Source organism: Chenopodium quinoa, unplaced genomic scaffold, assembly GCF_001683475.1.
Source record: "Chenopodium quinoa cultivar QQ74 unplaced genomic scaffold, ASM168347v1, whole genome shotgun sequence".
NCBI classification, from domain to species: domain Eukaryota; kingdom Viridiplantae; phylum Streptophyta; class Magnoliopsida; order Caryophyllales; family Amaranthaceae; genus Chenopodium; species Chenopodium quinoa.
In genome coordinates this window covers 2421290-2432703 of record NW_018742914.1, presented here as the reverse complement: position 1 = coordinate 2432703, position 11414 = coordinate 2421290, and the positions used below count along the sequence as shown (strand labels likewise).

Genomic DNA, 11414 nt, shown 5'->3' with positions numbered 1-11414 from the left:
TGGCTTTGAAGCCTGATGTTTCCAAATATTTGCTGACACCAAGTCTCTGATATGGCTTTGAAGCCTAATTTTTTCAAATATTTTCATGACATTGCAAGACAGGACATGTTCTAGTTGGTTGCTCAAAATGTATTCTGAACTTTGTGGACTTAAAAATTTTTCCAATTTTGATATTGAGTATTATGTTTTCCACTTAAATGTATTAATTTTCAACGAGTATTTATGTTCAAGGGAGTATTTTTGTTTCCAGTTTACATGAGTAGTTAAATAGAAGTATGTGGGTAAAGGCCCGTTATTGGCCCGTTTCATTTTTATCCCGACCCTGACCCGCATTGGCCCTGACCGGACCCTGACCCGCTAAATATTCATTATGACCCGCAACTGACCCGACCCGTTAATGACCCGCACCGACCCGTACTGACCCGCCCAATAACCACCCCTAGCCACGAATGGAGCCTAGCCACGAATGGATCCCAGTATTCCCGTCGCTGCCCAGAAATACTCAACTCTATACCAACATAATTAGATATAGACAAACTCAATCAAAACTTCAATCATCAAAACACAACATATTAATACAACCAAATACCTCAGATTTAAAAAAATTTCGTACGCTAAACATCCTAAATCAACTTTCAAATATCAAACAAACTGTAAATCATTTCAAATAAATTCATTTGCGAGGGGCGGGGAGGGGCAGATTTGTGGGGAGAGGGGAAGGGCAGCGATGGGAAGGGGCGGGGCAGGGCTTTGGGAGGGCTAGGCGGCGGTTTAACGGCGATAGGGAGGGCTGGGTGGGTGGTGGTGGTTGTTTTTGCGGGGGTTGTGGTTGTTTTTGCGGGGGAGGGGAGGGCGGCGAGGATCGGGGGTGGGGCAGAGGTTGTCGGGGTAGGGTCGGCGGTGGTCAGGTATGTAGGTGGGCTGGTTTTCGGTGGTGTTGGTAGGTGTAAAGGTGGTGATGTGGTGGTGTTGGGGTGGCTAGGGAATGGAATGGAAATACCTAGGGGGGTGGGGAATGGACTTAGAAGGAATTTGGGGAATGGAGGGGTAAAGGGAATGAAAGAAAGTGCTAAACAAACATCAACTAAGGGAATCGGACCAGTTGATTCCCATTCCCTTTCCTGAATACCCCCAACCAAACGGCCCCTTATTATTATTCCTTGATCACACCTTTTATGCATGTTTAAAGGCAATTTGTACTTGTAATCACGCTTAATAAGATAATTAATAATCTTGTTTAGGGTTAATATGATTATAATTCAAGTGATCGCCAATAATAGTTTTGTTTTGTGCATTAATATTCAACCAACATAGATTAAACAGGTTTAGGGTTAACCAAATGATTGCATGTTAGTCTCGCACATGAATACGAGTAGAATAAAGTAGAGGCCTATTTTATAAGGTGAGTTCTTTCTCTTTTAGATTGGATTTGTACCCTCATCCCCGAACACCAGTCATGGTTCCAGACCTATTGGAGTTGACGATCTGATCTCTTGGATCGTTAAGGGGTGTACCCTTCACCCTGTGAAAGGTTTACAAGTTCCTAAACTTGTTGGCGACTCTTTTGCTCAAGCTTCCTTCCCTTTGGACGCCACCATTCTTAAGTGTATGATCACATTGGGGCTCAAGTATGGGATGGCTTGAAATATTCCCTACACACACATAAAATAATTTTGGGCCAAATTTAATTTAATCCATAACTTCCTCATTATTCATCGGAATTGGTCTTATAATATATCGTTGGAAAGCTCTTTTCAAACCCAATCCAACTACACTATTATTGGACCCTTATCATGGACCAAACTAAATTATACTAGCTATTTTCATAAATAGAGTGTAAGAACAAATATTTTCAAAAACAAAAAGAGAGATATTTTTAAAACAACCACATCACAAGACTTTTCACACTTTCACTTTGTTCGATAATCATATGACGTGAAAGGTATTTATCACTGGGTTTGGTTTTGGGGATACACACTTGGGTGTCTACACTACTCTACAAACTTTTTGATTTAGATTATGTCTTGGTTATGTGTACTTTTGGTAAATATTTTGCATACACTTTTAGGCAGTCATGTATTAAGTCAAGCATAGTTGTTTTAATTTGTGAAACTCATTTGGACATTATGAGATGAAAAATACTTTTGAACGATATATATTCCATCAGACAGGGTATTTTTTCAGTCAAAACTTTAGTAAGTGTTGGTTCCTCAACAGAAACTACAAACAGAGGTTTCAGGAGCATCCAGACCTCCCAAGTAGCTATCAGATGAGTCCTATCGATCATCATATGGAAATTAAACACAAAGATGCAACTAAGGAATAGGGGACTCATTACATCAAATACATATCATACATACTCATTACCAAGGGACTCAAATGGAAAAGAAAATCAGTTTCACAACAGCAACAACATTGCATGCTGCCTCAGCAGGGACTCTTCAGGGATGTCTCCAACAACAAACAACTGACAGCATACAAAGCACAGTTCAACAAATAAGAATTATAACCAACAACATCACACAAAAATAGAGTTCCAACAACATACGACCACAAAATAACATCCAAATCAGTATTAAACCATCAAAATCCAATAATAACATCCATCCATCTCCAGACAACCAACCTAATCCAACAAAATTTCAATTCCAACAACATACAACCAACAAAATCCAAAAATCACAACATTCCAACACCATTGAACCAACATAATCCAACTAAACAAAAATTCCAACACCATTCAACCATTAACATCCAACTGAATAACAATTCAACCAACAAAACCCAACAGTAACAGAATTCCAACACGACAGAAGAAGAAAATCAAAGTAAACATCAATTTAACATTCACAACGAACAAAATCAAATTTCCAAGTAAACACATCCAACATATTCCAACAAACCAGAGTGTACCCTACAATTATGGCAAGAAAATACGCGTTTGACAGATAATCAAAAAATTTTAGGGTTTTAGAATGTACGCTGCCCATTCAGTTAGGAGGAGGGTTGAACTGAGGGTAGTAGATCAGGATATAAGCTTTAATGACCTCACGATGTGACATCCCATCTGGAAGGCCAGATCAGACGTGTTTGAAGCCGAATGAAGGATCATCGTCTACCTCAGTTGACTCAGGTGGCTGACCCACTTCAGTAGCCTCTAGATCTATTGGGACTCCCCTGTCTCTAATCCAGCGGCAGAAACCTCAACAACAGCGTCACGAGATGCAATAGCCCCAGCAGGACCCACCACAGCCAATGGTTCAGGACCCAAGTCATCAGTCACCACCATAGTTGCATCAGTGGGTGGTTCTTCAACGTCCTTAACCTCAGGGACCACCTCAACAGGCTTCCTCTCCCTCATCACTCACATATTCGGCAAGCTTTGCACCTCGAATCCTCCTTCTGGCAATGATAGAAGCACGACGAACGAGTTTAATCATACCCGTTCCTCGATGCGCTTTGTAGGTGGTTCTTTCAAATTTCCTCTTAGATCCACTTGAACCCAACGATTCATAGCAATTAAGATCCGAAATTTTGTCATTTGGGGTACCCATTGTGAAAGTAGTAGTGAGAAAACAGAGAATGAAATAAGGGATAAAGGTGAAAACCATAATCAAAGGAGATAGAGAAAGAGAGAGAAAGAGAGAGAGAGATAGAGGAATCGACAGAGAAGGAGGAATGAGATATCTCTAGAATGAATGAACTCAACAAAACTCCCGTTTAGTTGCAAAAACGGGAACGGGGTGTTTTTTTGGGGGAAATTTTTCGTCAAAATGCAACTGATTGTTGCTGATGTCAGTGGTTCCCTAAAATTGAAAAAAAGGAAGAAAGAGAAAGCTAAAGTTCATTGTTTCAGCCAAAACTTCAAGAACAAACACCAATGAAGAACGACAAACCAAATCTCAACTAAATTAGTCGAATTTGGGAAACTCGAAAACGACAAACCAAATCTGGTAAGCACACACTTTAATTTTTTATGGTCTTTTTGTTGTTTAATTAGTCTTTTTTTAATTTAAGGATTAATTTATTAATGTATTATACTGAATTTCTAGGTTTTCTGAATTAGATTTTCGGTAATTGTTTTCTAAACTCAACAAAAATCATCAATTTCAGGTACTATATAATTAATTAGTGTTTTTGCTAGGGTTACTATATAATATTATGTCAATAATTTCTAGGGTTTGTAATAATATCATAATTTCAATTGTTTCTAGTATGAACCATGAAAATCTAAACTTAATTGTTTGGGTTTGGTTTTTGGAATAGTTCATGTGACTAGTTATTAGTTATGTGTTTGGGTTTGGTTTGGTTTACAACTTATTGTATTTGATAATCTGAACTTATTTGTTTTGCAACTATGTTAGTAGCTTTGATGGCACTAGGTGTTGCAATTTTGCATATAGTGTAGCAACAATGGTGCATAATCTGAACTAGAGTAACTGCTTTCCAGCTCATCATCGCTTTAATCATGTTAAGCTTTACAACATTGGTTGCATTGAGGTTCTTCTATTTTAGCTTTCTTTGTTGTATTAACTTGTTGAACAGCCATCACCTGCCTTAAGTTCCTTTGCAAGTACAGTGCACATTTTCCAACCAATTAATTCATATATTAGTCAAAATATGAGTAAACATATAATTTAACAGAATTTAACAAGAACTTACCCCCCATCTACCTCTACAAGTGACTTTCTTTCCCATGCTCTTTGTCAGTGTACAATAATTCAACACAAAGCAAACCTGCACATAACAAGAATAATATAATCAACCTCCAAATCTGTAAAAGATCGTAACAAGTTTGGGCTTGATGTCATACAACGTAGCAAGTTTAATTTTAACAAGAGAACGTTTCCAATACTTTGGATTTGGTTTGGTTTACAACTTATTGTCTTTGATAATCTGAACTTATTTGTTTTGCAACTATGTTAGTAGCTTTGATGGCACTAGGTGTTGCAATTTTGCATATAGTGTAGCAATAATGGTGAATGCCCAAACAAAGCATCAACAACCTGTTAAACGTATCTATGTGCTTATTATTTCAATTACATAAAACATATATGTATTGAATTTTGAATTGTGGTCAACATGCTTGTTATTTCAATTACACAAAACATGTTTGTATTGAATGTGCTTGTTATTTCAATCACATTTGATATTAAGTACTTCTACTTGATCACTTATGCTAATCGAATGTCTTATGATGCTGTTCTTTCTAATGGTGTTGTTCCTCCGGCCTTTTTGTTTGGTTTAGTAGCTACTTGTTGATCAACAAGTTTAAAAGTATCCCCTTTTTTCTTATAATTAGGTGAATCAATTGTTTATGCATCCCCTTTCCCTTTCAGAAAAGTATGTATGTTTTGATCACATATATTTATGATTTCATTATGCCTAGTATCACTAATTGAATTGCTAGCCCCACAAAAGACACATAATTTGTTCAAATCCTACATGCCAATTAAACGACAACCTTAAAATCCCTAAATTGAACTAATGAGCTAATGGTGTATGTACTTCAACCAAAGACCTAAATTTAACTAAACTGAGCTAATGCAACAACAACCCTAAATTGAACTCATTAAACTAAGCTAATGGTCCTTCTAAGGTCTTCAACTATAACCCTAGAATTAATCTAATGGTCTTTTACTATAACCCTAGAATTTCAACAACCCTAAATCAGCCAAATCCCAATTTGACAAACCCTAAATTGAACTAATGGTCTTCAACTATAACCCTAGAATTGATCTACCACAATTAAGAAGTCAGATGGAGCAATTGTAGTCCATTACAAACACAAGTGCTTCTAAATTAATCAAAGGCTTCTAAATTTAGAATTAATCAAACAAAATATACAACTAATCACTAAAATTAACACACAAATATACGAAAATGGAGTTTAGAATTCAATTGAGACTTACCTTGACCAAGAAGAGGTGAATGCTCAACTCTTTGCTCGCACTTTGTCTCTCTTTGATCGAAGTTTCTCTCTTGTTCGAACTTTCTCTCTGGTGCTCGCACTTTCTCTTTAATGCTCGAGCTTTCTCTCTCTTGTTTTACCAAAAGTGGAAAAGTGTCAGTCCAAAAAATCAAAAAGATTGCGCGTGTAATGAAATTTTCACCAATTGACCAGATTGGTAAATAAAAAAGACCTTTAGCGACAATTTGGTAAAAAAACTTACTCCGGCGACAGTTTGGTAAAAAAAAAGCTAACAAAATGCGACAATTTGGTAAAAATAATAAACTCCGGCGACATTTAGACCAAAAAATCTATTTTTTCCCGACAAACTCTTTAAAAATCCTATTTTAATTTGTTTTTGTGTTCTTAAATTTATTTTTTCCATTTAAAATTTTGAAGTTACATGTCATCCCTTTTATTTCCAACCCCTTTTGAAAAAAATTTCGTTAATAAGGGGTATGAAACTTAAGTGAAAATTGATACTTAACGTTTTTTTTCTTCAAATTGTTATTTCCGTAAAAAAGGTTGGTAAAATAACAAGAAAAATGAACTATATTAAGCATTCGCGAGTAATTTATCGGAAATTTTTGTATTTTTTGGGTTAATTGTCGCCTGATATTATTTTATTTACCAAATTGTCGCTTAAGGTTAGTTTTTTTTACCAAATTGTCGCCGGAGTAAGTTTTTTTACCAAATTGTAACTAAAGATCTTTTTTATTTACCAATCTGGTCAATTGGTCCTTTTAAGACAAAACCATTTTTGAGCAACAAATTGATGCGCACGGGTGTCAAACCAGTGCACGGCGTTGCAATGGAGGAAGACAATCAGAAAAATCTGCTTAAACAAGTGTTTGGAGGATCATCATCTTCAGATTCTGACACTGACGAACACGCTCTTCTTCTCTCACAATCAATAACAAACCCTAGTTTTATTTGGGAACGCATTGCTCCAATCAAGGGTTTATGGTTTTGCAGAGATTTTCTTTCTTCTCAACAACAATCTTCTCTTCTTTCTTCCATTCATACTGGTAATTTCTTCTCAAACTTTCGTTTTTTTAGCTTAATTTTGATTATATTATTGATTTTGTTGTTGAATTTAGATTATTAGGTTTCGAATTGCCAAAATTTAGAATGAATTGGGTAGTTTGAGATTATATCTTGATGTTGTAGAGCTTAAGGTTCCTTCAATGGTGATGGGAATTCTACAGAACATTATAGGTTTGTGAGAGAACAAATGTGAGTTTTATGGGTGTCTTTTTGGTACCCTTTTAGTTGGAAGGAAGCTATATCTATCCTGTGTTTGTGATTGTTGTTGGTTAAGTTTGCAATGATAGAATCAACTTTGTGGATTTCAATTTTCGATATGAAGGAAAGGATTGGGTAGTTTGATATTTTGTCTAATTGTTGATTCCTACATTGGTGATGAAAGTTTTATAGAACATTGTTGGGTTTGTGAAATTCAATGGATCGAATTGATTGTGAACATACGGGTACCAGTTTCTCTTCAAAGAAATGGCTTTCTGTTAAGAAAAAATGATTTCGTATGGGATTACAAACCTTTAATATTGAGATAGGGATATAGGATGTGTTATTGAGCATTGCTGGCTAGTTCTTAATAGCTATGAGTAGTTGATCTATGTGTGCTGCTGGCTAGTTCACTTGGCTTGTTTGACGAGTTGGTGTTAGTGTTAGTGTTTGTTGTTTAAGTCTATTGTATGTATTGGTTGTTTTTTCACAAATCTGATTGGTAAAATTAGTTGTTGATAATGTGCATAATATCCTACCTATGATCAATTAGAGCCCCAATCAGCCTTTCAATTTGATTATAAAGCAAAACCCAACTAAGAAACTAATTATCAAACATACCTTTTGATTATTTCACCACATAAAAAATAAAAAAAATGACAAAAAGTCTATTATTCCTCCGTCCCCAATTTTTTGTCTGCTTTGCTCCGTAGCTATTTTCTTCTTTGTTAATTTTTGGGTGAGTGCAATTAAAAAGAGACAAAAGTGGTGGAGTCAATTGTATTTTACGTGAGATTAAAGTTGTGTTCCCTTTAATGTAAAACAGAAATGGAGCAATCTCTTAGGGGATACCTTTAATGAAATATTGGGCAAACTATAAGGGATGGATGGAGTACCAAACAAGCCCATTGTCTAGTGCTTGAAGTTCTCTTTGATTGTTTTTTGTTTTCTATGCCAAATTCTTATATTCCTGAAGTTTTATTGTAGAATCCTGTCTCCAAGTTCAAGTAGCATAACAATTAACAGTGAAGAGGGAAAAAGTGATACAGTATCATTTAAATTGAAGTTCAAAAGGGGGAATAAGCATAATGTACAAACTAGAAAAACAGTTTGATACTTTGTTTCTGAGAACTCTAGTAAGCCACTTTGTGTTTCTGCTTGGCAAAGCTGAGTTGAACGTCTTGTTCTTGTACCTGATTACCTTCTCTGAATTAAGCTGAACTGTATGTGAACAAGATGACCAAAATTTTAACATCGATTGAAACTGACTCGATGCAAATTGAATTGACTTGATAATTAGTATGAACATTATTACTGTTTGAATTATTTTTTTTCTATTTTTTTTCTGACCATTTAAATTCACTACAAACTGAAATTATTCATACCTAGCTGAATGTTAAATCAAAAGAGCATAGCTCAAATTTAAGTAGTGTCTGTACAGAACCCATTCCAACTTAGTCTATGTGGAGCTTGTTGGTCATTTAACTTTTCGTTTACTTCATTAGTTATTTGTTGGCTCTAGTTATTTATAAAACAATAATTAAGAAGCAATTACTATAGCTCAAATTTATGCAGCGTCTGTCCCGAACCCATTTCAAACAAGTATTAGTGGAGCTCGTTCGTCATTATATTTTCGTCTATTTCATTAGTTATCTGTTGGCTCTAATTATTTATGAGACATTATAATTAAGAAGCAATTACTCGGTTATAAATTTTCATTTGCTCTGTTCTTTTGACGAAATAAATTCCATGATTAAGATTTGAGTTTTTTACTGCCATGATTGTATGTTTTAGGCCCTTAACTTGCCTTTCCTTCAGCCATAGCTAATGCATTGTGTTTGGTGGATTAGTATATAACTCTTTGTTGTAATTAATTTCATATAGTTACAGTTGATTTCATGTTTGCTAAAGCATAAAATTGTTTGCAGAAGGGTGGCTCACTGAAGCTGGTCACAACCAGGTACCGATCCATAAGTTTAGTTGTGTACTATTGAAAAAGATATACCTCCTTCGTTTGTTTTAGTTGACACATTTTGACTTTGGGCACTATTAACATAATTCATTTTGACTTATGTTTGGTCTTGTTAGATTCATGTCATTGTATTTTTTTCAAGTTAAAACTTATTTTTTCTTATTGATGATTGAAGATATTAATTTTTGAAATAACACATTGGCAAACGTGCCTAAAGAAATTTGTCAACTAAATGGAATGGAGGAAGTATGTCTCTATTCAAATTTATCCATCTTCTATTTCAGACCAAAATCATACAACTTCCATGATGTTTACTGTTGGTAGTTTTTTCTTTTTCTAAATGCTTTATTTTAATAGAAATGTATGGCAATACTTTTCTACCTACGAGGCTGGATCCTGGTAGAACCGTAGAAGAGAAAGCTGGCTCTTCAAAGCAAATCTTTTCTTGAACCTTCAGCCTATCCTCCCTGGATCTTTTTTTACCTCTCTCTCTCTCTCTCTCTCTCTCTTTTTTTTTTTTTTTTTTTTTTTTTTCTCTCTAAAGCTTCATTTTGTTAACTATTTTTCTTGTGAATTGTGTTGATGTTTGGGGGAATCTACTGACTGTGACTTCTGAGTATTAGACAAATAGTCTACTTGAGCAAGTAGATTTCTTGAGTGTTTTCTTTTGCTGTTATCGTTGTTGTCAAATTGTATGAGGTCCAAGAAAAGAATAGGAATGAATTGAATCTTCATTGTTAGTTGCCCAATCTATTTGGTAAAAATTATCTGAACACTGAAAGCAAAGAAGTGTACTGTAAAATTTTGATGTGTAATAGCGTAAAAGCTATGAAATATTGAAATCAACTGTCTTAGGAAAGCATGATGATCTCTGAAAATTTTGAATGTCTGTTTCAGTCAGAATATTATGTCTGTAATGGTCTGAAGGGAAGGAGTGGGATGTGATGTGTTTCTGTCTTATTTGTTAAATGCCTTTTTTCTTGCTTCATATTTATTTCCCATATATCTGCTCAATCACTGATGAAAATTTAACGTAACTTTCTCAGTGCAGGCAATGAGATTTGGGGACCTTCCTTTTTGGGCACTTGATCTTTCTGATCTAATACATGAAGCGGTCTGTTTTGGTGATATGGAAGCAAATAGTGAAAATCTGAATCTTGATAGTGAAGCCTATGTATTGCCTTCTCAGTTGCTGTCTAGAGATCCATTTTTTGATCAACTTATTGTAAATGTATACCAGCCAGGTGAGGTGCGATTTGGTTACGTTGCTTTATTGATTATTGATTACTAACAAGCCTCTTTTATCCATATGAAAAGTAATTTTGTGAACTGAGTCACTCGTATCATTCATATGCTTGTTGGTCCTAACTTTCATATTCACATGGCCATGTTATTATGGTTTAGTGCCAGGATTTATCTGATTAGTTTGCTTGTGATCAGTCCCAGTTTTGTCACCTTATGATGGAATTTGACAATTCTTTGAGATATCTTGATCCCTCCTTTGAAGGGAATTGAAGTTGATAGGTAATGGTGCAATATTGATGATAATCTGGTTTTATCAAATCCTGCTTCATTTAAATCCTGTTTTATTGACTAGATAAAGAACGTTATTAGCAAGATAAGTTCAAATTCTTGCATACTTCTAGTCCACATCAAATGAATTGCACAAATTGACAATTTAATGATGACATTACTCACATCATAACATCATGCTATTAGTTTTTACAGAATTTACGAAGTTTGTAGCTGTGAAAGCATGGGCACATACTTTGAAACATTCTCTTGATGTATAAAAGTCTAATATATGCTAAGAATCATGCAGGGTATCTGTGCTCATGTTGATCTGATGCGATTTGAAGACGGGATAGCTATAGTCTCTTTGGAGTCTTCCTGTGTCATGCACTTTTCACCAGAAGAAGGGAATGGAGAAGTTCCATTAGCTACGAAAATCCCTGTATACCTAACCCCGGGGTCTTTAGTTATCATGTGGGGGGATGCTCGCTATCATTGGAAGCATGAGATAAATCGCAAACCGGAATTTCAGGTTTGGCAAGGACAAGAAATAGATCAGAAAAGGAGGACTTCCATAACTCTAAGGAAGCTCTGTTTTTCTGAATAATTCAGATATGGTAATGAACATATAACTCACTGATTAATGTGAAACTTTGATTCAGAGGGTTGATAATGAGCGTATAAATCACAGATATGTGAAACTTCAATTCAGACTAAATTTTGACCTTATATTGA

At 35.3% G+C, this 11414-nt stretch overlaps 1 protein-coding gene across 1 annotated transcript; it reads left to right on the top strand.

Moving 5' to 3' along the window:
• Positions 1-6725: 6725 nt before the first annotated feature.
• On the top strand, positions 6726-11414 carry LOC110727858 (alkylated DNA repair protein alkB homolog 8). The gene is made up of 4 exons (XM_021907437.1): positions 6726-6978; positions 9124-9155; positions 10219-10416; positions 10990-11414. Exons 1-4 carry the CDS (start codon positions 6726-6728, stop codon positions 11284-11286), a joined length of 780 nt encoding a protein of 259 aa, XP_021763129.1. The 3' UTR covers positions 11287-11414.

What these genes read in the sequence shown, in the direction of transcription:
- LOC110727858 (XM_021907437.1), top strand. Translation starts at nt 6,726, where the DNA reads ATGCGCACGGGTGTCAAACCAGTGCACGGCGTTGCAATGGAGGAAGAC. An exon ending in TCTTTCTTCCATTCATACTG is followed by an intron (nt 6,979 to 9,123) that starts GTAATTTCTTCT and finishes AATTGTTTGCAG; the next exon opens with AAGGGTGGCTCACTGAAGCT. An exon ending in CTGAAGCTGGTCACAACCAG is followed by an intron (nt 9,156 to 10,218) that starts GTACCGATCCAT and finishes TTCTCAGTGCAG; the next exon opens with GCAATGAGATTTGGGGACCT.